Genomic DNA, 25,711 nt, shown 5'->3' with positions numbered 1-25,711 from the left:
CAGAGGGAGACACAGAATCCGAAGCAGGCTCCAGGTTCTGAGCTGTCAGCCCAGAGCCCGACACGGGGCTTGAACTCACGAACCGTGAGATCATGACCTGAGCCAAAGTCGGACGCTTAACCGACAGAGCCACTCAGGCGCCCGTGTTAACTTAGTCTCATGTGCCCCGTGCGAAGGGCGCCGTTGGCACCCCGTTATAGGTGGGGAGACTGTAGCGCAGGGTCTAGAGTGAGTTACCCAAGGTCGCACGGCTCACAAACAGAGGGCAGGACTGGAACCCACGCTGTCTGGTGCCAGAGCCCGTGCTGAACTCTGACAGCGGACGGTCTGTGCGTGCTGGTCTCTCCAGTTAAGCAGCAGGCCGCCCCAGGTCAGCAGCCGCCCCAGGTCAGCGGCCCCCCTCCTCCACAGAGCCCCCTCCATGATTCTTGCAAGGGCACTCAACGTCGCCGACCGACCTCCAAAAGGCAGAGGCGGGGGAAGAACGCTGACCGAGAGGCTGCAAGTGAAAGAGTCCACCGAGCAAGCGTTCAAGTGTCCCCTCATTATTTACAACAAAACTGGAAACCTGAAATATGGTAACGACCTGCACTTAGATATCTCCCGGCACACAGCGCTCTAAGCTGTCAGGACCACACGTTTCACGCCACGGACAACGCTGCTTAGAGAGTACACCACCCCCTCTGATGGTCGTCCACCACATTCCTCGGGGAGACCACGGCACTGATTCTCATTCCCAACCCTTAGGTGTGTATAAAATGTAACTTTTACGGGGGAGGGGGGGGCGGTGGGAGGCACCTCGTCTTAATATTCTTTGAATTTACCCAATCTTTAAATTTTTTTTAATGCTTATTCATTTTTTGAGAGACAGAGAGAGACAGAACATGAGTGGGGGAGGAACCGAGAGAGAGGGAGACACAGGATCCGAAGCAGGCTCCGGGCTCCGAGCTGTCAGCGCAGAACCCGACGCGGGGCTTGATCTCACAGACCGTGAGATCATGACCTGAGCCGAAGTCGGATGCTTAACCGACTGAACCACCCAGGCACCCCTGGATTCACCTAATCTTTAAAGAGTATACTGAGGCCCCCGGCGCTCCTGGATTTACCCAATCTTTAAAACGTATACACATACACAGAAACCAGTTTTTCAGAGTTGTTCAGTATTCAGTATCACCCATGAACAGCCCCTCCGCAGCAATTTATTTCCAGGTGGTTTCGGTCTCCTTTGAGGGAAATCATTAGAAACGAACCAAAGGATAGGGAAGAAGGGGGGTGCCCGGAACCGCCCACAACCACGGCCGTTCACCAGGAGACCCCGGCACCGGGTCTGCAGACGAGCCACTCGTTCCGGAGCACCGTAAACTTGGCCAAAACCAAATGAGCCACGCGAAAAGCCGACTCTCCAAGACGGCCCCGTCCAGGAGTCTGGGGGCCCGGGGAATTAGTCCGGTTTGGCAATGGTATGGATTCTAAAATGCCTGATGAGGTTGCAGTGGTGGCCGAAGGCCTTCCCGCACTCGTCACACGTGTACGGTCTCTCCCCCGTGTGGCTCCTCTGGTGCTTGCCGAGCAGGGTCCGCCGGCTAAAGCGCTTGCCGCACTGGCCGCACTGGAAGGGCTTCTCCCCCGTGTGGACGCGGAGATGCTGGAAGAGCCCCGCGTTCTGGCTGAAGGCCTTCCCGCACTCGCCACAGCGGTAGCGCTTCTCCCCCGTGTGGATCCTCTGGTGCTGAACGAGGTAGGAGCTCAGGCGGAAGGCTCTCCCGCACTCCTCACAGCCGTAGGGCTTCTCCCCCGTGTGGATCCTCCTGTGTCTGATGAGGCCGTTGCTGGCACCGAAGGCTCTCCCGCACTCCTCGCACACGTAGGGCTTCTCCCCGGTGTGGCTCCGCTGATGCTCGACCAGGCCGGAGCGCTGGCTGAAGGCTCTCCCGCACTCCTCGCACTCGTAGGGCTTCTCCCCGGTGTGGGTTCTCTGGTGCTGGGTGAGGACCGAGCTCTGGGCGAAGCCTTTCCCGCACTCGCTGCACCTGTGCGGTCGCTCTCCGGCGGCGCGTCCCCTCGGCTTTCCCGCCCTGCTCTCCCGCTTCCAAGCTTCCGGACACTGAGAGTCCAGGGGAGCGTCTCTTTGGAGTCGGCTATTTCCAAAACGTTCCATTTCCTTCAAAACTTCTTGCCGCACGGCCGACTCCTGGCTTTCTGGTACAACGTCGGCACCTGGAACGGTAAGTGCACGGACAACGTCACGTCTTTGTCCTTTAGGGGCAGCACAGCCACGGGACGGGGCATCGGAAGATCCTGTCCAAGCACACGCGTTCTAAGAGCACAGAACTGGCGGAGTGAGGAAGACAAGGGCTCCGGAGGAACCTGAGACCAGAGCGGGGTCAGGAGCACTGCTGTGATGGCTGCAGGGGCCCCGGAGAGGGCGAGGCTCCCGAAAGGAGGTGTGTAAGCAGGCGCGGTTCCACCTCTTTCACACACATTAACTCAGCAAATCCCCAAACGACTCTAGGACTGTGATGATTTATTTCCATCCCATGGATGCGTCAACCAAAGGTGCCGGATGGCCACCTGGCCTGCCCAATGTCACAGAGCTGCTAAGTGGCCGTGCTTAAGTTACAACACAGGCACTCTGACCCCAGAGTCCACGGTCTTAACTGCTACCCTACACAGGGCCACCAGAGATCCCAGGTGGACCCATCAAAGTCCTTACCTTGTTCCCCAAATTTGTGGGGACCAAGAGATTCACATTGGAGCTGTGTCACCGTGGCCTGAAGCTGGATGGCTCTTGATTCCTGCTTGGCCTTCACATGCACCCCATCCTCTGACAGCACTTCCGAATGGCCAGGGGCATCGTCTGGGGCCTGGAGGCAGGTAGGTATATTTGGGTTCATAAGAGAGGGACACGGGAGCCCAGGCTAATATACTATGGAAGGAACCGTCCGAAACATTGTGTAGAGGGATGGCATGGGGACAGGCCCAGAGTTCAATCCCTACTCCTGCCTGATTCCCTCCCCTTGAGTGTGAGCTGTACTTAGTGACTCAGAAGCAATGGTCTACAACTTCTGCTGAGACCAAGTCATACAAAGCACTGTGGCTCTATCCTCATGCTCCTTTTCTGTCTGTCTGTCTGTCTGTCTCTCTCAGGGAAGACAGCTGATGCGTGAGGACACTCAGCCGAGGCAGAAACCCACGCGGCAAAGAACTAAGCCCTCCGGCCAACACCAGTGAGGAACTGGGGCGCCCACCAGCACCCACGGGGGGAGCAGTCTCAGAAGTGGATCCACCAGCCCCAGGCGAGCCGGAAGGGGGCTCCCCTGTGCACGGGGCTGGAATAGGCCCCAGCCCTGCGGCCACCCACTCCAGCGACCCCGGCGCTACGCCTCGCCTCACCGTGTCTGGGTTCTGGGTGGCGGGATTAACGGGGGGCCTGTGGCCCTGACTCACTGTAAGGCCCTGTTGCTCTATGCCTCAGTTTCCCTCTCCACCTCAGGAGAGTGGGTTAGATCACCCCAGCCTCAGAGGACTGGTAAAAAGACAATCCAAGTTAAGAAAACAAATCTTCACTGCAACCCCGTGAGAGACCCTCCTAAGCAGCTCCCTAGGTCCTGACGCACAGGGTCCGTGAGGTAGTGCTGGGGTTGTTTAAGCCATCACGCTTGGGGGTAGTTTGTTACACAGAAACTGAGAACTGGCTGCAGCCAGCTGGCCCGGGTCACTCGGTACGCGGCGTCTGGGAGCCCATCTTCCTACTCTCACCTGATTCTCAGGCTCACTGAACTCCCTCTCCAGACCCTCCAGCGCCGTCACCACCTCGTCCCCGCTCTCCGGATGGTGCTCCCGCACCCAGGCCTGGAGCTCCGCGGGCAGGACGGTCAGGAACTGCTCCAGCACCAGCAGCTCCAGGATCTGCTCCTTGCTGTGGGTCTCGGGCCGCAGCCACTGGCGGCACAGCTCGCGGAGCCGGCGGAGCGCCTCGCGGGGCCCGGGGGACTCTTGGTAACAAAAGTGCCTGAAAAGTTGGCGGGAGGCCTCCTGAGTAGAAATGCCGCTCTCTCGAAGGAAGGTCTCCTGGTCCCAGACACGGTCCTCCTCCACCTTCACGGCTCGAAGTCCGGGCTGCTCCTCCGCCGAAGCCATCCCGCTCAGAAGGCTCGCCGCAGCCCGGGCAAGGGAAGCGGATTCAAGGCTCCCTGGCCTGCTCTTCTTGAAGAGCACACACCTGACGATAAAACATTATGTATTCATGGAAGTGAAAAAGTGCCGGAGAAGTAAAGCACGGGAACAACGAGCATCGTGCTACCGTTTACGTTCATGAAAGTACATCTAGGCTTTTACTTACCTGTGTCCAGAATCTGGAGAAAAGCATGTGGCACATAACCGCCCGGCCTCCTCACTCTCTCCAGCGCCTTCCCACTGGGAGTCTGTGCTCAACCACGTGACTGGACCTGGCCACTCTGCCATCAGCAAATGCGACACAAACAAAGGTTTGGGAAGAACTTGTGTGACACAGCCCCCGGGCTTGCTCTCCACGACCGTGAGGAGGAGGACCCACTGCCCCCCCCCCCCCCCATGACAGAGGCACATGGACACTCCCGGCTCAGCTGACAGGCAGCTGGCCCCCAGACGTGTGAGCCTGGACGCGTCTGCCGAGCCGAGCTGCTCGGCGGCCCCCCAGCTCGCTGCAGATACGCGGGTAAGCCCTGCCCAATCAGCTGCACCCCACAGATTCTTGTGCTAAATAAATGTGTATTGCTGCAGGCCGCCAAGTTTTACGGTTGTTACACCATGTTATTATGGCCACGAAAAACTGAGACACGGCCTTGGCCACTGGGGAGGGAACCAGGCAGGTGCAGAACAAGAATAAGGGAAATCTACACAGAATACTCTCTACTTTTCCTGATTTTTGTATCATTTGAAATTCTTATTGCGAGAAAACAAACAAAAATAAATAGTGATTTAAAAACCTGCTAGACACTCAATACACAGTAGCATCAGGTAAAGAACAGGACACACAAGACTAGCTGTAAAATCAAATGATGGGGGCGCCGGGGTGGCTCAGTCGGGTAAGCGTCCAACTTCGGCTCAGGTCACAATCTCACGACTCGTGGGTTCGAGCCCCGCATCAGGCTCTGTGCTGACAGCTCAGAGCCTGGAACCTGCTTCTGATTCTGTGATTCCCTCCCTCTCTGCCCCTCCGCTGCTCACGCTCTGTCTCTGTCTCTCAAAAATAAATAAATGTGAAAAAAAATCAAGTGATGAGTGCTATAACAGAGGATTTAACCAAATATCCAGAAAGCAAAGAGTAGGAAAAGATCATTCTGACTGGGTATGGAGCAGTGAAAACATGTGGCTTACGGGCAGATGCATTTGAATTAGGCCTCAAATAACAAACAGGAATTTGTCAGGCAAAGAGAGGGCGATGGGAGGAGACCCAACAGGACCAAAGCTCTCTAAGGTTACAGGGCACAGAAGATCTCGGGACCGGTGTGGGTGCTGGTGGCTGGACTACAGATTACAGGGTGTGGGCAGAAAACGTGTGGGAAGAGGTAAGGTGGGAACAGAAAACAGCCTTGAACTCCAGGCTGAGATGTTTAGACTCTATCCTAAGGAAAACTGAGGGGCAGCGAGGCTTTCATGTCACTGTCACAGCATTAGATCTGTGTTTAGAAATACTGAGGAAGATTCAGGAAGGAAATCGTGAGAATATGTTGCAGGGTTGTGGACTGTAAGCTGGGAGGCCGAATGGTGGTTACACTGACAGTTTGCTTTAATGGTAGCATTTGAGTTTTATACACGGCCTCAGCCCAGTGTTAACAGAATTACTGGGGTGCCTGGGGGGCTCAGTTAAACGTCCGACTTCGGCTCAGGTCATGATCTTGCAGTTTGTGAGTTCGAGCCCCGCGGCGGGCTCTGTGCTGACGGCTCGGAGCCTGGAGCCTGCTTCGGATTCTGTGTCTCCCTCTCTCTTTGCCCATCCCCTACTTGCTGCCTCTCTCTCTCTCCAAAATAAACATTAAAAAATAGAATTATCAATGTCTGAGAGAATTTACAAGTTTTCCAGTTGTACTTTATTGCGGGAAAATGCATTTATCCCATTCAGTCAAATACATGTGCTGACCAGATGCCTGGCATAGTGCTCAGGTCAGAGCGGTGAGAGGAAACAGACTTGGTCCTTGCCTTTATGGCGCTTACGGTGGGGGAGACAGACGCTCGTGTGGTATCTACATGAACAACGTTATGGTGTTGGGAAAACGGGAGAGTCACAGAGACTGGAGCTTATGCTTTGCCAATGTCCACGGCCAACTGCATTGGTTTTACTCTTCACTGCAGTACCGAGTATCAGGTTTTTGGAGTCTTCAGTCCAAGAAGACTGTAAGTCTGAGAAGTCCTAACTACGGGTTTGCATTTAGCTTCATGATTGTTAAAGGTGTGGCTTACCACGGGGTTACATTTACGGCAACAACCGTTCTGGGATTATGCTTAATGCTGCAAGAACCGCGGAGCAGCGCAGGCAGATCCTCCACACACCCAAAGCCACAGGCGGGCAGCCTCTGTCTGTTCTCCCCACAGCGGCCGGGGGAGATCTTACCTCCTGCTCTCGTGCTGCCCTGAACCTGTCTTTACTCATGGACGTCTGTGGACCAAGAAATGAATTTTCCCTTTTCATTTCATCAAGACGTGGCAAGGAACGGAAGGGAAGAAGGACGGGAAACACCCTCTTTCCCTTCTCCCCAAGCTCCCCCCCCACCCCCCCAGGATCTGTCAGCATTATCTGGTGCTCCCAGGTCTCTCTCCACTCCCGATCACATCCCAACTTGCTACAGATCCCAAACACCTCTTATGACAAAATGCCTAGAAGATGTACAAGTCTGCATTTGCCATAAAATTATGGATGGAACTTTCTTCAATGTTTTACTTACCTGATTTATTCAATTAAGTGCCCTGATTCAATTAAGTACAATTTGGTGTCATCTGATTTCCTAGGAGGAAGCAGGTAGCTGATACACATCTGATGAACCAAATGTAATGAGTTAAAAAAATTTTTTTTTGAGAAAAAAAAATTTTTTTGAGTTTACTTATTTTTGAGAGAGAGAGAGAGAGAGAGAGAGAGAGCGAGCACAAGTGGGGAAGGGCAGAGAGAGAGGGTGACACAGAATCTGAAGCAGTCTCCAGGCTCTGAGCTGTCAGCACAGAGCTCAACGTGGGGCTTAACCCACAAAACACAAGATCATGACATTAGCTGAAGTCGGATGCTTAACTGAGCCACCCAGGTGCCCCCGTCATTGAATTCTTTATGTGACCAAGACCCTTTGGTGACATCTTTGGGATTACTAGGTGAAAGCCTCAGGGCCAGGGAGTCTCTCCAGTTCACGCAGCAACATAATTAAGGTTACTAATTAGTGGACCTTATGATAGGAAGATAGATCTCTGGGTGGGGCTACACTACTTCTATGACTTTTTAAAAATTTTTAAATTTTATTTTAGAGACAGAAAGAGAGAGAGAGAGAGAGAGAGAGCATGAGTCGGGGAGAGGACATAGGGAGAGAGAATCTCAAGCAGGCTCCATGTGTAGCCCAACGGAGGGTGGGGTGGGGATCATGACCTGAGCCGAAATCAAGAGTTAGACACTCAACCCTCTGGGCTGCCCTGGTGCTCCCTTACATGATCTCTTTAAATGCAGACTATTCTCTGGCTGGTAGCAGACGAGGAAGTCAGAGATTTGAAGCATGAGGAAGATTTGATGCACATTTGCTGGCTGGTCGCTGGAGGAAGGGGCCACGTGTAAAGGAAGCTGAGACCAGTGTCCTGCTGGCAGCCAGCAAGGAAAGGGGGACCTCAGTTTTACCAGGAACTTCTGTCCTACAACTGCAAGAAATTGAGTTTTGACAACTTGCATTTCTAAAATATAGTGGACAGATCTGGTGCCGTTTTTGTTACACACTCAAAGTTTCAAAGTTTTCCTATTTGATTTCTTCTGATGTCGATTCCTGTGTTCTAGATCGATGTTGCCATTTCCTCAGTCATTTTACTCCGTAAACGTTCCCTGAGCACCTACAATGCATCAGGCCACTCAGCGAGGCACCAGAGATATAATCGTCAAGAAGACAGAGCCCGCCCCTGTTTTGCTGGGGCTTATGAAAGACAAAAGTAAGAGCAACAATGGTAAAAGTGAGGAGGCAAATGATACAGTGACAGTTGTGGGGAGTACTGTGAGGAAAACCAACCACTGAGTTACCAAATAAATGGAGCACCTGTTAAGACAGGTGGGTGGGAGGTAACGTGTAAGCTGAGCCCTTAACAGCAAAAAGGAAGTGAGCCACGCAAAAAGCAGAGATGGGGGTCAGGAAGAGCGCGTGACACCGTTCAAGGCCCATGTGGTCACACACATGAAAGGCTGGAGCGGATACAGACAGAAGAGTGAAGAGTGGCAAAGAATTAGGCCGGCAAGACAAGCCAGATCGTGCAGGGCCAGGAGCATGGGTTTCATTTGAAGCGCAAAAGTCACAGTAGGCTTTTACGAAGGGAAGTGAAGAGACCGGATTCATGTTTTAAGAAGCTCTGCTACTGGATGGCGAATGAGCTTAAGGAATGACGGTGGAGCCAAAGTGCAAGCCGAAAAGCCCAGAGGTGAAAGAAGAGTGGGGAGGGAGGCCGTCGCAGGGGATCCAGAAAGACTTCCGCCTGAATAATGTATTCTTCAAGTTTGTTTAACTCTGAAAAATACAACTGAAGGGCAAAACAGCTTAATTTTTACTGTACAAAAATGCTTGTCTTTGGACAGATGTTTACGGAGCTGTGCTAAGAGCTGGGTTTACAGAGTTTAGAGCTCAAGGGGAGAGAATTACAATTTGGTGAAATACAAGGCATGATTTTGGAGGTGTGTTCAGGCAGACTCCTGGAGGAAGTAAGTGAGCTCATCCTAAATCCAGTATTCAGTTTCTTTCTTTCTTTTTTTAAGTTTATTTACTTATTTTGAGAGAGAGAGAGAGAGAGAGAGAGAGAGAGAGTGAGTGGGGGTAGAATCCCAAGCAGACTCCACACTGTCAGCACAGAGCCCGACTTGGGGCTCGATTCCACAAACCATGAGATCATGACCTGAGCAACAATCAAGAGTCGGACGCTCAACCTACTCAGCCACCCCTAATAGTCAGCTCCTAGAATTACCTCTAACCCACTAAAGAACTCACAGATACTAAGTGTCAATGATGTGCCAGGCAGCAAACACATGCGTCCTCCTGTTCCTTAGCTGAACTAAAAACACGGGAGGAAAAAGCATAAAAGAGCATTTTTCTTATTAGCTTCAGCGCATTAGCAACAGAGAGATCAAAAAAACCGTAAACCACTTGTGTTGTAAAATACAACCCAAAGCACGACCAACTGCAACGACGAGTAGAGGAACCGCGGGTAAATCCAGAAACGACGGTGCTCTCCTCCTGGAGGTCTGTCAACTCCTCCCTTCAACGGACGGGGAGAAGCGAGGGGAAAGGCAGGACTCGTTTTTAAATGTTAAAAGACAACTGCTTGCAATGAATAGTCTTTAGCTGGATCCTAGTTGGTGCACATCAGTTGGAAAAGACATCCGTAGGACGACTAGGGACTAGGTGTTAGGTGATTTTAGGGAATGCTCCTACATCTAGTCAGGTGCGTTAGTGATTTGCTTCCATAAAACCTCAATTTTTAAACTAGGAATGACAAGTCATGACGCTTGTGAGGTCTTTCGAAATATTTAGAAAAAAACAGATGCAATAATGCTAACACTGGAGACGCACAGGGGGCGGGTACCGGGGAGTCCGGCCTTTCCCGGGGAGCAGGACCCGCCGCCGAGCGCCTCTTCCCCGCCCCCTGCGGGAGTCTCTCCCACCGCCCGACGGGGCGGGACCGTCTTCCGGGAGCCCGGGGCGAGGGGCGTGGGGCGAGGGATCCGAAACTCACCTCGGGTCCAGGGAAGCTCCAGGGCCGCGGCGGGTAGCGGCGCCCTGGCAACCAAGCGGCCGTGAAGGCCGGAAGTTCGTCAGCCGCCTGAGCCCCGCTGTCTTCCAGGAGCTTTCCTGTCCTCTCTAGGACCCCGCAGGTCTCTGCGTCTCGGTGGCCACCCCGCCGCCCAGCTCCGGCTCCCGCGAGCCCCGCCAGCCCTCCCGCTTGGGCGGCCTCGGGTACGCAGCAGTTCCGCCAGTTCCAGCGCTCGCCACCCGTGGCTCTCTCGGTGTTGGCCGCACCACAGGAGATGGTGGTTGTGGGGGTGATTGATTGACTCTTGACCGTCGTCTGGATTCTCGGAGTCGAGGAGGAGACGCGGACACGTGAACAAGTGACTACATAAAGCTGATGTGTAGCCGAAATGAAATAAATGTTTGTAAATCGACCAGGCTGTAGTGACCGCTCTGTGTACTTAGAACACAGACACCCGTACTAAGCCGAATAGGCGGCCCAGAAGGCACAGGAGAGCTGGCGTAGCGCGGGGAGCATCCGGGGAGAATCAGGGAGGAGCGCGGAGAGCATCGGAGGAGGATCCGGGGAGGAGCATCGGAGGAGGATCCGGGGAGGAGCATCGGAGGAGGATCAGAGAGGAGCGTGGAGAGCATCGGAGGATCACGGAGGAGCGCGGGGAGCATCGGACGAGGACCAGGGGAGGAGCACGGTGAGAAGCAGGAGAAGCACGACAGGACTGTGTGTGACCACTGCTGGATGGCGCAGGATGGGACTTGTACTGGTCCCTCAGCAGAAGTTAGGTGATGGGAGCACGTGTTACTGTGGCTGTGGTCGCAGGATGGGAAGCATCTGAGACGAAGGGGGACCAGTGAGGAGACTACTTCCAGGAGCACAGGCGGCTGTGCACCGAGTGCACGCTGACAGCCACGCGCCAGGCTCGCAGGTGGCGGGGACCACGCAGCGCACGCGGACGTCAGGCGCGGGGAGCTCTGGTGGCTGGGACCACCGAGTGGCGGCCGGCGGCGGCTAGAGAGGCCCAAAAGTCCTTCGCGCAGCCGCAGCCGCAGCCACGCCCCGCCCCGGGGGCGCTACTTTCGGAACTGTTGGGGTGCGGCGAGCCGGCTTCCCCGGTCTGGTTGGGGTTGCCGAGGAGCCGCCTCCTCCCGCGAGGGGACCCCGGGGAGGCAGCGCCCGCCTCCGGGTAGGTGCCGCAGCCTCGCAGTGTGTGCAATCGGGACTCCGGGTCACACACACACACACACACACGCACGCACGCACGCACACACACCCGCCGCGACGATGGGGGCCAGGTCGCGCTCCATTCGAAGACAAGGTCAGTGCCCGGGTCCTAAGTCTCTGTGCGGTCGGGCCGTCTGGTTCGATTCATCCCCCACGTATTGGCTTTGTGGCTTTTGGCCGGTCCCTTGATCTCTCTGTGCCTCCTCACCTGACTGCTTTGTAAACCGGGGAAAATGATATCACCTAAGTCGTGGGGTTGTTGTGAGGCTTCAGCGAGTTAAGATGCGTAACACGCACCAGGCACAGAGTAAGAACGATTCAAAGATTTGCTGTTATCATTGCTATTGTTACTTCTCATTATGACGGCCTGTTCTCTTTCATGAGTGATCTTGGCTTTTCTTACGTTTAAGTTTTAGGGCCATCTGTCAGTTTTCTTCGTGATGAACGATTTCTCGATTTTAGAAAGGAAAATAAAATACTCTCAAGAAGAGCCTGTCCCTAAGCAAAGACCCAAGCTGGTGTTGTGTGTTGTGATGCTGAGACTCCCCCAAGGCTTTAAAATTTGGGAGTGCCCCTTCCTCGGGGCGCCTGGATTCACTAGGAGCAGGAATGGTTTAACAGTGAAGGTTTCGGACCCCAGTGTTAGAGGTCACGGGTCCTGTCCCCGAGCTGCAGATCTTCCAGTTTGCAAGCCTCCAGGAGAGCCCTACGTGCTAGCCTGATGTATTTGTCTGTAACTTATTGTTTCTACTTGTAGGTTTCCTTGTTACTATTTAAAATTAGTTTGGGAAACTGAGTTCATACCCCAACACCTTTAACTCCAGTCCTAATAACAGGACTTACACTAGATTTTTTTTCCATATTTGTAACTCTCTTCTATGATAATGAGAAATTCTGCTCTCCTTATCTTCAAGATATTTACTTATTTGATCACACTTCCTGTTTATAGCAGGTCCCCCAATCCACTGCCTTCTCACTCTGTTCATTTGGGCTTAGACCCCGAATACCACCGGTGGTGAAACCTGGATGGGGAATGTGAGATTGATGGTAGTGATGAATCAGTGCTAATCTTCCTGCCACACGTGCCTCCCCCTAGCTCTGGGGACGCCCTCCTCACACCACTTGGGCTCCCAGGTGGCTGGCCAAGGCCCTCTCACCTCGTGTGACCCCACCGAAATGCTTCTAGACTGTATTGCTCAGGAAGGGAAAAAGGAAGGTAGGATGTTAATTTTTAAATGGGGGGTGGGGGAATATCTAACCTAGATCAATGTAGAGAGAACACTACCATGAACCCCAGTATGCCCATCACTGAGCTTTAACAACTACTATCTATCTCCATTTTCTTTTTTCTTTTTTAAGTTTATTTTGACAGAGTGTGAGCAGGGGAGGGGCAGAAAGGGAGAGAGAGAATCCCAACCAGGCTCTGCACCATCAGTGCACAGCCCGACAGGGAGCTCAAACTTAAACAAACCGTGAGATCTTGACGTGAGCCAAGAACAAGAGTCGGAAGCTTAACCAATTGAACCACCCAGGAGCCCCTGTTTTGGCCATTTTCTTTCATACCTCTATCCCCTCCTTCCTCTCTCTTTCTTTCCCTTGCCTCCCCCCCCAATCCTTCCTTCCCTTGTTTCCCTCTTTCAGTACTTTAAGGAAAATTCCAGCGATCATCTCTGTTCACCCATAAATACAACTACAGTACTTCAATGTTAATTTCTAACAAATAGGATTTTTTTTTAAATTTTTTTCCCCAACGTTTTTATTTATTTTTGGGACAGAGAGAGACAGAGCATGAACGGGGGAGGGGCAGAGAGAGAGGGAGACACAGAATCGGAAACAGGCTCCAGGCTCCGAGCCATCAGCCCAGAGCCCAACGCGGGGCTCGAACTCACGGACCGCGAGATCGTGACCTGGCTGAAGCCGGACGCTTAACCGACTGCGCCACCCAGGCGCCCCACAAATAGGATTTTTAATGTAATCATAGCATTATCACACTCAACAAAATTGCCGGTAATTCCTTAATATTGTATTCAAATTTTCCTGATTGTTTGAAATATGTCTTTTAAGATTTTATTTTCTTGTTTTTATTTTTTTATTGTTTATTTTTGAGACAGAGCATGAGCAGGGGAGGGGCAGAGAGAGAGGGAGACACAGAATCTGAAGTAGGCTCCAGGCTCTGAGCTGTCAGCACAGAGCCCAACTCGGGGCTGGCACTCATGAACTGTGAGATCATGACCTGAGCCGAAGTTGGATGCTCAACCGACTGAGCCACCCAGGCGTCCCTAAGATTTTATTTTTAAGTAATCTCTACACCTAACGTGGGGCTCAAACTCACAACCCCAGGGTCAAGAGTTGCATGCTCTACTGACTGAGCCGGCCAGGCACTCCTGAAACGACCTTTTTACAGCTGGTTTTATTTTTTTCCCCTATAGGGTCCAAATACAATTTACCGTTTGCATTTGGCTGATTTGTCTATTCAGTCCTTTTTAATCTATGACATTTTTCTTTCCCTCCTCCTCTCTTTTTTTTTTTTGATGTTTATTTGTTTTAAGAGAGCGAGCAGGGGAGGGGCAGAGAGAAGAGAGAGAATTCCAAGCAGGCCCCGCACTGTCAGTGCAGAGCCTGATAGGGCTCTCCCTTCCACTCTTCCCTTCTCCCTTTCCTGGATCAGTGGACTCATGGGGCGGGGGGAGTGGCAGGAAAGGTGGGGGAAGAGTTTTCTTACCTGTCTGTGCTCAAATTGGAGGGGACGGATCTATAATCCCATCCTCTTCCATTTATTCCAATAAATGCTTCTGTGTATCAGACAGCGTTCTTCAGTGCTTTACAGAGATCACGTGTGTAACTGCACGAAGTAGACCCTTTTGTTATCTCCCTTTTAGAGACAGGGAGACCGAGGTACCGAGAAGTTAATAGGCAACATGTCCAGCGTCACTCAGCAAACAAGTGGCAGAGGTGGGATGTGACCCTCATGCCCGTGTTCTAACCATGAGGAGTGGAAGTTTACGCAGCCTGGTGCTGGCACTAGTTACGGTTAATGCCTGCTGTCCTGTGAGGTGGCTCTCCTGTGACCCTCCTGACATCGGACACTCCCCAGTGTCAGAGCAGTGGTCACCCCTCCCTTGGCTCCTCCTTGGGACTGTCTGCAGGGGACACAGACCCCCAGCCTGTTTGCACACCCTTCTGCTGCTGGTGTCCAACCAGGGGACACCTGGCTCCCTACAGTGCCTGCCTCTGTTCCCTGGGGGCAGCTTTGCCCTGACTCACCTGCCAGGGGAGTCCTCCTCTGGTCCCAAGTTACTCCCAAACTGAGACTAAGCACATTCTGTGAATGCAGGGTTTCTAAACTATGGCCCTTTAGCTCCCAAGGTAAAATTCAGCAATGTCTGGAGACATTTTTTCGATTGTCATAACTGGGGGTGGACGGAGCTACAGGCATTTAGTGGGGGGGGGGGGGGGGTTGCCGAACATCCTACTCTACTGGGAAGCACCCCCAGCCTCCCAGACACACAGTTAATCCCACCAAAATGTCAGTGGTGTCCCAGTGGAGAATCCATGGTTTACAGAAATAACTAATTACCTAGTGCTTTTTTTTTTTTAAAAGTAGGCTCCTCACCCAACTTGGGGGGGCTTGAACTCACAACCCAAAGGTCACAAGTCAAATGGTGTACTGACTGAGCCAAGCAGGCACCCTTCGTCTCTAATGCTTTTGCATTCATTCATCGGTTCACTTACTACGTGTCAGGACCTAGGAATACAAACATGGGTAAGCTAAAGACAGAGCTGTTGGCAGGAGGCTCACAGTCCATCAGGTTTGGCAGAATTTTAAATAGAGAACAAAGATGCACAAGAACTGTTGTTTTTCATACGAATTTGAGTACTCCGGTGTGCTTTCCATAAGCTCTCGTTTGGTTTTCCTGAGGAAGGTAGGAAGTGTCAGGGGAGGAGACCTCATTCTGCCTAAGAGGCTGGAAAAGGTGCTAGGCAGGGGGCATTCCAGCTTCAGAGCTGGCGTGGCTGGCCTGCAGAGATGTGACATCCTGGAAACAAATACTACGTTAAGCTGTCAGGGCAGCAGCTGGCCTCCTACAGATTTGGGCAAACTTTGTGCCCACTGAAAAGCCGATACCTCCGTTGACTGGACACCATCTGAGGGCCTTGGATGGTGAGCCCTACCTGAGCCCCACTGGCTCCTTGGCTGGGTGCATTTAGCAGTTCTCAGCCTGCAGGACCAGAGTTTATTTACCAATTCATGGGGACAGAGGATGAGTAGTGGGTGTGAGAAGAAACAAGTGCTTTACTTGGGTAAGAATGGCAGCGGAAAGGGGCACCTGGGTGGCTCAGTCGGTTAAGTGTCCGACTTTGGCTTAGGTCATGATCTCACTGTTCGTGAGTTTGAGCCCCATATCAGGCTCTATGCTGACAGCTCAGAGCCTGGAGCCTGCTTGGGATTCTCTCTCTCCCTCTCTCTCAAGAATAAACAAACATAAAAAAAAAAAAAAAAAAAAGGAATGGCAGAGGAGGGACTTGATTAAGTATGTATTTTAAAAAATTTTTTTTTTTTTCAACGTTTATTTATTTTTGGGACAGACAGAGACAGAGCATGAACAGGGGAGGGGCAGAGACAGAGGGAGACACAGAATCGGAAACAGTCTCCAGGCTCTGAGCCATCAGCCCAGAGCCTGACGCGGGGCTCGAACTCCCGGACCGCGAGATCGTGACCTGGCTGAAGTCGGACGCTTAACCGACTGCGCCACCCAGGCGCCCCTAAGTATGTATTTTAGAAGAGGTCCCTTGGGGGGGAAGGTGGGGAGGAAGAGAGGCATTGAAAGCAGAAAAGGCTAGAGACAGTGCTGAGGGCCTGGGCCAGGACAAGGGCAAGAGCAGACAGGAAGGGACAGCTCTGGAGACATCCCAAGGGTAGAATAGATGAGGGAAAACCTGGCAGGTGGTGCTGCTGTTTCTAGAGAATGCCAGACTGGGGCAGGAGCAGAGTAGGGGGAAGAAAACCAGCATGGTCTGAATTGGGTTTATTTGTAGGATTTCCAGCCAGAACTGCCTGGGAGGAAGTTCAGAATAGGGATTAGGAGTCTTTAGCCTAGAAGTGAGAGTTAAAATCTTGCAGGTGGTTAAAGACAGTCCTGGGGAAGAATGTGGAGAAAGGAAAGGGTGAAGAACAGAATGGAGAAAGGCCAGGGAACTATATGCTATTAGCTGACATTTACGTGCTATTTACCACCAGCCAGGCAGTGTCATAAGAACTGTATGCACATACCTAATGCTCACAATATCCCTGGTACGGTGGGGGAGGTGAGGCAGAGATGTGGACTACTTTGCCACGGCCACTCAGTAAGGAAGCATTGGAGCCAAGATCATGAGCCCGGCTGTCTGGCGGGAGAGTTCACCTGACCAGGCTGTAAATGGGGGCTGGAAAGAAATGGGAAGGAGAAAAGCAGGAGTGGGGCCCGGGATCGGGGACGAGACTGTTTCCGGAAGTGGACAGCAGCATCAGCTTCTTGAGAAGCAGCCATGGAAAAGGCCAGCTGGGGGCGCACCTCTGGCGCAGGAGCTCTCAGTGGTCACCGCTGGTGGCTTGCTGCTGACAGTGTGCCGAAGGCCAGCGGGAGGCCGGTACTGCAGTCGGAGTCTGGACGTTTCCTTTCAAGAAGTTCAGCTTGAAGGGGAGGAAGAATGGCAGGGTGAGGATTGCTAAGGACGAGGTGCAGCCACTCTGCAGCACACGGTGGTGGTTTCCACTGCTTTGATGTTTCTCACAGACACTAAAGATCTCCAGCCCAAAGCTGGGAGGGGCCTAGGGAAGCCCTACTTTCAGCTGAATTTGGGTCAGTTTTATGCCTGTTGTTTGGGCAAGACTAACATCAGAGAGAACTGGGAGCCCCACTGGCAGGTGTCCAGGGCTTAAATCCAGTCCTGTTGCTTTTGATTCAGGGCCTGCCTTTTCCTAAACTCTTCCCCCAAATGTGCGGCCTTAATGGCAGAAAAGGAGCTGGTATTCACTTTCCGCTGCTGCGTGACAATCTACACAATCTATCTGCTTAAAATGACCAGATATTCCCCATCCCGTACGTAGGTCAGAAGCCAGGCAGGCTCAGCAGACTCCTCATCTTACAGTCTTCCAAGGCCAATTCAGGGTGCTGGTAGGGCGTTTCTGGGGCGGGATCTGCTTACAAGCTCGTGGAAGTTGGTGGAATTCAGTTCCTTGTGCTCAGTCCAGGCATGAGAGCTACGAGCTACATCATCATATTCAAATCCTGGGACCTGGGCAGGACTCCTTGGGGTCTTAGAACTAGGCCACCCACAGAGCAGGCTGCAAATGGGATGATCTGAGCAGTCACTGTTTCTTTCCTGACTAGTCTTGAGATGGGGGGTGGGGGGTTTCAGGCCCACCCCCTAGGATCCCTAGGAGCCTGTTGTGGGATTATGGTTTCAGGTGCTGCAGAGATGGAGCTAGAAGAAACCGCAGCTGCCCCCTGGCAATGTCTGGGCCCCCGGGCCTGAGCGAGGGGGCTGCCAGCACTGTCGCTGGTTACTCGTGATTTTCCACCAGCAGGATCCTCCTGCAGGAGCACGGCGGCCCACTAGGGCCAGATCCAGGATGGCTGCAGAATCGGCGGAGAGCACAGCCTGGGACGCCCAGCCCACAGAGAACCACATGGGGCCTCTGGTGGCGACGACGGAAGCCAGAGAGGCCTCTGCCCCCGTGCGGGACGCCAGCCCCCATCGGGGTCCCGAAGACTCGCGCCGGCGCTTCCGGGGCTTCCGCTACCCTGAGGCCAAGGGGCCCCGCGAGGCGCTGCGCCGGCTCCGCGAGCTGTGCCGCCAGTGGCTGAGCCCGGATATACACACCAAGGAGCAGATCCTGGAGCTGCTGGTGCTGGAGCAGTTCCTGACCATCCTGCCCGCGGAGCTCCAGGCCTGGGTGCGGGGACAGCACCCGGAGAGCGGGGACGAGGTGGTGGTGCTCCTGGAGCACCTGCAGAGACAGCTGGAGGCGCGGACACCGCAGGTAGAGGCCCCGAGCCCGGTTTCTAACCCAAGTCTTGGGGCCGAGGGCAGGGCGTGCCGTCAACATCCGAACTTCTCTCTCTCTCTCTCTCTCTCTCTCTCTCTCTGCCACTCGGGTGGAGTCCCTGGGCCCCTCCTTGTAACAGAAGTTTTAGATACATGAAGGATCACAGAAGAACTCAATTATGTTGAAATACAGCCAGCAATGCATTAAACAAATTAGTGACAACGTTATGCGTGAGCTTTTTAAAATTGTTGCACTAATCAGTAAGACCTGGGCACAGGCCCAATAGCCCGGGTGCAGTTTCAAAGTCGTTAGAAGCATGAGTGACTTTGACACTGTTCGTTGTGCCGTAATGTGGTGTGAAAACATCTGCAATTTTTCTTTTTAAAAAATTTTAAGGGGCGCCTGGGTGGCGCAGTCGGTTAAGCGTCGGACTTCAGCCAGGTCACGATCTCGCGGTCCGTGAGTTCGAGCCCCGCGTCGGGCTCTGGGCTGATGGCTCAGAGCCTGGAGCCTGTTTCCGATTCTGTGTCTCCCTCTCTCTCTGCCCCTCCCCCGTTCATGCTCTGTCTCTCTCTGTCCCAAAAATAAATAAAAAAACGTTGAAAAAAAAAATTAAAAAAAAAAAAATTTTAAGTGTTTATTTTTGAGAGAGACAGAGCATGAGCGGGGAAGGGGCAGAGAGAGAGAGGGAGACACAGAATCCAAAGCAGCCTCCATCCAGGCTCTAAGGTGTCAGAACAGAGCCCGATGCGGGGCTCGAACTGGGCCACCCAGGCGCCCCAAAACATCTGCAATTTCTACTGGTGGCGAAGTGCGGTGGCTTATGCCACACGATCGCTGCTTCGATTTCTGATAGAAGGAAAGGCCACGTTCCCTTAGAGGCTGGTAACAATAAAAGTACTCGTTTCCTATTCCAAGTTCATGGACCACATGGGAGGAGTCCAAGGACCCCAGGCTAGAGAACACCCCTGGTGGAAAACAGGTTGATCTCCCCACCTCTTCTTGCTTTGCCAGTCTGCTCTAAGGTGGTGTCCTCTGGGCACCAGTTAATGTTCCTTCAGGGGACTGCAGCCAGAGCCTCCTAACCACTGACCAGGAGATCCGGGTCTGCACTGGGGCCCGCTGCCCGCGAGCCCTTCACAGTGAAGGCGTTTCAAGTCTCTTAGCTTCAGCCTCCTCAGTCATTACAGAAGATGTGGGGAGTTCTGAGCTGCACGTGAGAAAGTAACTTGACAACTGCAATTTGCCCATAAATACATGGAAGCCACCTTTTAGCGGGGATAGACCGTGTGTCCTGCGTTAGGTGATTTCACATTCTGTGATCTTTCTTGGTTCTCAAAACCAATAACAAAACCCTATAAACGAGAAATTATTACCCTCACTTGTCAGATAAGATAGGAGTATTCTGAAAGCCAGCACCAGTTCCCAAAAGTCTTTGTAAAAGCACAACGTATACAGTGTGGGAGCACCTGGTAATGGCAAAGAGCACGGGCTCTGGGGTCCCCTCCCTTGCCTGAGCGCCCGTCCTAGCACCGCCACTTATTACCTGGGTGACCTTGGGAAAACTGCTTATGCTCTGTGTGCCTTCGCTTCCTCATCGGTGAAATGATCACGGTAACGGTACCCACCTCAAGGTTGTTGTCTGTGTTACCTGAGTTAATCTTTTTCGTGCCCCTGGAAACTCTGAGGCACATGGGAAGTGCTCCAGAAATGTCTGACAAATAATGAAAACGAATGAATAACCTCTAGGTCCCAGGTGGTGACCAGGGCCAAGAGCTTGTCTGTTGCGAGATGGCAGCACTGACACCTTCCCGCGGATCACGGAGTGCCCAGTTCCAGCCGGTGAGGGCTCTGCTCAAGCATGAATCTCTGGGATCACGGGCCTTACCAGGCACAGGTGAGTGTTCTCTTCTGGGCGCATGAACCTGCAGACTTCGTCCAGCTTCACTGACGATCATCTGATAGGGGCGCTGACCGCGACGTTATTTGGCCATCACTGACGGACTCTACTTTGAGACTGAAAGGTAAATTTCAAACGGTGGTTTGGAAAGAATCGGTTCCCCATTCATTTAACACGTAATTATGCCTCCTACGTGGTAGCCAGTGTGGTTGGTGCTGAGGACCAGCCACTGGTGAGACAGAGTCCTTCCTGGTGGCACTGGGGTTTACATTCGAGTGGGGAAGAGAGCACATACACACGACAGTACAGATTCCAGTAGTGGTAAGTGCCAAGAAGAAAACGAACAGACTCTGTAAAGCCCGTCGGAATATCCCACAGACTACAGGACTACCGCGGATTAGAGTATAAATGTCTCAACCCTGGGTCTCTTATGAAAATAGCAGGATTTACTCCACAGGACTGGCTGTATGTCCTGCGGTGTCTTCTCACGTGCCCTGAACGTGTCCCAAGACACACAGCACTGAGACGCCGGCCAACACGCAGTCCTGACTTCCAACACGGGCTCTAGCTAAACCAGCTGTTTTGTGTTCCATGTAAAGTTTGCCTCCTCCAGGGAGACCTCGGGTTCTTCTGGACGCTGAGCAAGTTCTGTACAAGCAGATGCCCATTTCTGCCTTCTGGTTCCAGCTTTACTTTGACTCTAGTTCTTCCAAACCAAAGCAGAAAGCCCTTACTGACCCCTAAAGGCATTTTAACCGAAATCTTACTTTTCTCCCCTTCGCAAGCAAAACCCAGAGTATCTTCAGATGAAAAGCTTGTTTTATGTGGTTTAAACTCACCATCCCTTCCAAGGATCCTGCCGTTTTTGCATAGATTTTGTGTGTCGGCAGAGCACAGCACAGGTCTCTAGGCCCCGGGACTGGAGCGGGTAGGGATCGGGCCTTTGGGAAGACACACGCTGTACGAAGTTTCAGGCCCAGTGTTTGAGCTTGGATTCCGAAGGCCAGGGAGGCTGAGTGCCAGGGACGTCTCATCCAGAGCTTCTTTCCTTCCTAGTTCTCCAGGGTCCTGGGCTTGCCCCGGGAGGGCGCTGCAGAGGAGACGCAGTGGTGGCGGCCAGGCTGCCGCCAGAGCCCCAGGTGAGCTGGAGCCCCTCCCTGCCCTTCGCTACCGGGGTGCATCCTGGGAGGGTCGCTCCCTCCCCCTCTACATCCTCCAGCCAAACGCCAGATGGGATGTCAACTTTCTCGTGTATGCTAGTGTCGTCTGTCGCTGACTTCCTGGTGCCTAGTTGGGAGCCTCGTCCTATTTCATGACTAGCTTGGGTGCTGTTTCCCAGACCCCTACTCCGTGTCCTTGGCCAGCCCCTTCTTCAGTGGGATCTTCTTCATCAGTAAGGGTGATTCTGCAAAAGCAAACTGAAGCTTTTGTTGCCACGGTGCTTTTGTTCCGAAGGTTTTCTTTTGCTTTCCTGCCCTGTTACCGGGGGGTAACCACGTGGTCCCTAAGCTTGCCGGGACGGATACGGCATGCCCACGTGTCTCAACTAGTCACACGACCGCAACAGTCTGTACTTAAACTGGATTGAACTTCTTACCCGGTCCTTCACGCCCTGGAGGCTCTGTGGTGTCCACTGGCTTCCCTGACTTTCCTCACTTCAGACCCACGTTTCAGTGTATCTGAATAACTGTTAATACAAATCAGCCACATCACTAGCAGGGGTCAGTTCCGGTCCTTGCAGTGGCGTGGCCTTCGTTTTCCAAATCTCTTTACTTTCTACCCTGGTGTCCGGATTATTTGCGTGGCGACCAGGGTGTCCGGCTTATTTGTGTGGAGACGTGGGCATCCGGAGTATTTGTGTGGAGACAGCGGTGTCTGGAGCACTTGTGTGGAGACGCCTGTCCTCACGTGCTGTCACTCTACTTCCGCAGTGGTTTTGTTGATGAAGCCGTCACTTAAGACCGGGAGAAGCAGCGTTAGGTGCCGTGCTGGCTTGGTCTGCGGAGCCTTCAGGGACTGTCCCCTCACCACCTGAGCCCCTCTGCGCAGCCCCCGGCTCCGGGAGGGACTCTGGGTAAGAGGAACTAGGAGGCCCGTGTGCCGTTTCAGGGCTTGCTGAAAACGGAAGACGTGGCCCTGGCTTTCTCCTCTGGCTGGGCGCGGCTCGATTCCTCTCGGGGGAGCTTCCACGGAGATGAAGGGCGGGAGAACCCCGGCGGCCTGACCTCCCCGGGTAAGACTGACGGGGGCTGGTTCGTCGTAGGCTTTCGTGGCTTCCTTTGTCGGTTAGAACCTACTGGGCTGTAAGACGCTGTCTGAATTCTGTCTGCGTTCAGAGCCACCGTTTCTGAACCCAGCTACTAACCACGTGCGTGACCCGATCTTTAACCCTCCCGGCCCGGCTCCCTTCCCTTTCCTGCTGCGTCCTGGCCGGGTTAAGTGGGACACGGCAGGTAGAGCCCCAAGCACAGTCCTGGCTCATAGTAGGGCTGTCACCGTTGGTCCCCTCTCTGTTGCTAGTTCCGACACAGGACGAGAGCTGGGGTGTCCTCAGGAAATGGGCCGTGGGACTGTAGGGCGAGAGCGAGAAGTGAGCTAGAGATTGGGGTGCAGGACACACGGGACAGCCTGACCCGTCTGAGCTCGTGCAGCTCGACCATGGTGCAGCAGGAGCTCTGGCTCAGATCTGTCAGCACCGAAGCCCGTCGTGTCGGGGCCCCTGTCTTCGTCTGGGATAAGAGCCAAGAGGACCGTCCCTGACTGACGATCGCTTTCTACGTGACTGCTCTCCTTGTGTCGCACGGAACACTTCCAAGTCCTCACGCGTGCCTGCTTACCGCTGCCATCTGCCCCGCCCTCCTGGAGTCCAGCCCCAGTGCAGGGCCCTGCCTTCGTCCTCAGGACTTCGAGCCTCTGCGAGTGTCCCCAGCACGGTCCTTCCCACCCTCCTCCACCCCCCATCACCCTGCTTCCAATGACCCCAGGCCCGTTCTCAGTCTCCTTCCTCCCCAGCACCCGTTCTCCCCTTCGTCCCCATCCTCGTTCTTGTACGGAAACCCTCATCCCCGCGTATGTGGAACTGTAGTCACAGCTTTCCTGCGTGGCAGGGCATCACTGACCACGTGTGGCCACTTGTTATTTCAGGTGGTGAAACAGAGGCCGAGATCCGGGCCCTGCCTGTGGACGAGGTCCGGCCAGTACAAGAGGCTGGGGGAATACCACGCCCCCTGCGTGAAGACACTGCCCAGATTCCTGAAGGCACCGAAGCTGGCGAACAGGAGGGCAGGTTCCCGAGAAAGCAGAAAACTGCCACAGGAAGTAGGCGGCACTACTGTCATGAATGTGGAAAGAGTTTTGCTCAGAGTTCAGGCCTGACTAAACACAGGAGAATCCACACCGGGGAGAAACCCTATGAATGTGAAGACTGTGGCAAGACCTTCATCGGGAGCTCTGCCCTGGTCATCCATCAGAGAGTCCACACTGGGGAGAAACCCTATGAGTGTGAGGAATGTGGGAAAGCCTTCAGTCACAGCTCAGACCTCATCAAACACCAGAGAACCCACACTGGGGAGAAGCCCTACGAGTGTGAGGAGTGTGGGAAAACCTTCAGCCAGAGTTGCAGCCTCCTTGAACATCACAAAATCCACACAGGGGAGAAGCCGTACCAGTGCAACATGTGTGGCAAAGCTTTTAGGCGGAATTCACATCTCCTCAGACACAAGAGGATCCACGGCGATAAAAATGTGCAGGATCGTGAATGTGCAGGGACCTGGGAGAGTCAGGGGAGGGTGGAAAGCCAGTGGGAAAACGTTGAGGCTCCCGCGTCTTACACATGTAACGAGTGTGACAGGAGTTTCACTCGGAGTAGAAGCCTTATCGAACATCAGAAAATCCACACTGGTGAGAAACCCTATCAGTGTGACACATGTGGGAAAGGCTTCACCCGAACTTCATACCTCGTTCAACACCGGAGGAGCCATGTTGGAAAGAAAGTTCTATCACAGTGAGCCACGTCATACATGCCAGATTTGTTCATTCCTCACAGAACTGGGCTGAGGCTTTACTGACCGCTACATGCCATCTTGTGTTAGAAGGCCGAGTCTGGAGGGATGCATTGTCTTCTACATTCTAGAAGGTGGCTGGGAAACAGCTTGTTTGATAGGAGGCTCTGGGAGAGTTGTCTGGAAGAGATAGGACATGAAATGATTGTTCTCACCTACTGGACTGAAATGGGCCTCCAGACTGGCTAACCACCTCCAGCCAGCACTTGATGACGTCTCCTGGCGAGATGGCTCTGATGTGGGGGCTGCTGCTGTGACTGTTCATTTTCCACATAATGGGTCCTCCACAGTCAGATTTGTGACATCTTACGCCTCCCAGTGTGCCTTAAACACAGGTGCTAATAAACATTAAATTTAACACTGAAATGACCTTTGTAGATCTGCATCACAATACCAACTAGATTTGTGAGGAACTTCTCATGAAACCTGGTGGTGCTTGTGTCTAATTCGGAGGCTCTAGACTCTGAGTTAATCTAGTGCATTTTTTGCCAATCAGAGGATTGGCAGTGGGGTGCGTGTGGGATTACTGTGATAGAAGGAATCCGATTTCTTGCCCAGACTAGGAATTTTCATGTGAATACCTCAAACAGGCTCTTCATCATTAAATCACTGTGAATGTGTGCCACTCTTGGGATTCCATTCTTTAATATCACTAGTCTTTGCAGAGAAAATAGTTCTATGCGGACTGTATGAAAATTAATCAAATCAAAATAAAATGATAAATTCTCTAATGCTCAGCATCTTGATTCTCACCTTTTCGTTCTCTTGGGCCCAGTGCTCTCTAAAGCTACAGACACTATCCTGCCCATAGCCCACTCCACCGAAAAGGATAGACCGAGTCACGACCTACGCCTCCTAAGTTCAAACTTCCTTTAGGTCGGTAGATTCATACCAAATATTTAAAGCAAGTATTAGTTAGGCTTCAAAATTCCATTATTAATGTGGGACCATCTTGGTCTTAAATATTAATTTCCATGTCATCAACGTGGTACCATCTCCTTATTCACGATGAGAATTTTAGCCATGAAGTTAATTCATGAGGCTATCTACTTTCCTTAATATTTAAAAAAAAAATTTTTTTTTTTAATTTTAGAAAGAGAGAGTGTGAGCAGAGGAGAGGGACATAGCAGGCACCATGCTCAGCACGTAGTCCAACACGGGGCTTGATCCCACGACCCTGGGATCATGACCTGAGCCGAAATCAAGAGTCAGACACTCAACTAAGCCACCCAGTCAACCCTATCACTTTTCTGAAGCACACTTTGTAGACTGTCTTTTTTTCCCCTCATGATAGTCAAATTTTGTGAGAAAAATTTTTGCAAGTCAGCATTACAGAAGAACAGTGACCCTTGAACAACAGTGGTTTGAACTGCACAGGTCCACTTATTTGCAGATTTTTTTCGATAAATACAGTACTGTCAGTATATTTTCTTTTCCTTACTATTAGTAACATTTTCTTTTCTCTATTTAATGTGAGAAAATAGTATATAATTATATATAGCAAAAAATACATGTTAATTGACTTTATTTTTGTCTTCTGGGCAACAA

General features: G+C 52.6%; 2 protein-coding genes and 1 long non-coding RNA gene across 8 annotated transcripts; 1 reads left to right on the top strand and 2 right to left on the bottom strand.

The window, feature by feature from the left end:
* Window positions 1-1,139: 1,139 nt before the first annotated feature.
* ZSCAN31 (zinc finger and SCAN domain containing 31) lies at window positions 1,140-10,046 on the bottom strand. Of its 3 annotated transcripts, XM_086705737.1 has the most exons (5): window positions 9,937-9,999; window positions 4,343-4,455; window positions 3,760-4,222; window positions 2,714-2,864; window positions 1,140-2,217 (listed from the first exon to the last, which is right to left on the bottom strand). In XM_086705737.1, the coding sequence occupies exons 3-5, from the start codon at window positions 4,138-4,140 to the stop codon at window positions 1,442-1,444; spliced, it is 1,308 nt and encodes a 435-aa protein (XP_086561863.1). In that variant the 5' UTR covers window positions 4,141-4,222; window positions 4,343-4,455; window positions 9,937-9,999; the 3' UTR covers window positions 1,140-1,441. The 3 variants fall into 3 exon arrangements, with proteins under 3 accessions (XP_086561863.1, XP_086561864.1, XP_086561862.1); XM_086705738.1 differs by lacking the exon at window positions 4,343-4,455 and having other exon boundaries at window positions 9,937-10,046; XM_086705736.1 differs by lacking the exon at window positions 9,937-9,999 and having other exon boundaries at window positions 4,343-5,188.
* A 524-nt stretch (window positions 10,047-10,570) lies between these two features.
* On the top strand, window positions 10,571-24,783 carry LOC147580575 (zinc finger protein with KRAB and SCAN domains 4-like). Of its 4 annotated transcripts, XM_086705727.1 has the most exons (7): window positions 10,571-11,690; window positions 12,814-12,867; window positions 17,741-18,196; window positions 19,952-20,099; window positions 21,159-21,241; window positions 22,212-22,335; window positions 23,247-24,783. In XM_086705727.1, the coding sequence occupies exons 1-7, from the start codon at window positions 11,613-11,615 to the stop codon at window positions 24,107-24,109; spliced, it is 1,806 nt and encodes a 601-aa protein (XP_086561853.1). In that variant the 5' UTR covers window positions 10,571-11,612; the 3' UTR covers window positions 24,110-24,783. The 4 variants fall into 4 exon arrangements, with proteins under 4 accessions (XP_086561853.1, XP_086561856.1, XP_086561855.1 ...); XM_086705730.1 differs by lacking the exon at window positions 12,814-12,867 and having other exon boundaries at window positions 10,572-11,134; XM_086705729.1 differs by lacking the exon at window positions 12,814-12,867 and having other exon boundaries at window positions 10,572-11,266.
* On the bottom strand, window positions 18,824-21,167 carry LOC147580576 (uncharacterized). The gene is made up of 2 exons (XR_015250714.1): window positions 20,091-21,167; window positions 18,824-19,557 (listed from the first exon to the last, which is right to left on the bottom strand). It is a non-coding gene; the product is annotated as an uncharacterized LOC147580576 (long non-coding RNA).
* Window positions 24,784-25,711: the final 928 nt, after the last annotated feature.

The sequence above is a fragment of the Puma concolor genome, chromosome B2, assembly GCF_028749965.1.
Source record: "Puma concolor isolate L17-30 chromosome B2, mPumCon1.1.hap2, whole genome shotgun sequence".
In the NCBI taxonomy this organism is placed as follows: Eukaryota; Metazoa; Chordata; class Mammalia; order Carnivora; family Felidae; genus Puma; species Puma concolor.
The sequence above is the reverse complement of the archived record's forward strand: the minus strand, read 5'-3'. Positions and strand labels throughout refer to the sequence as shown.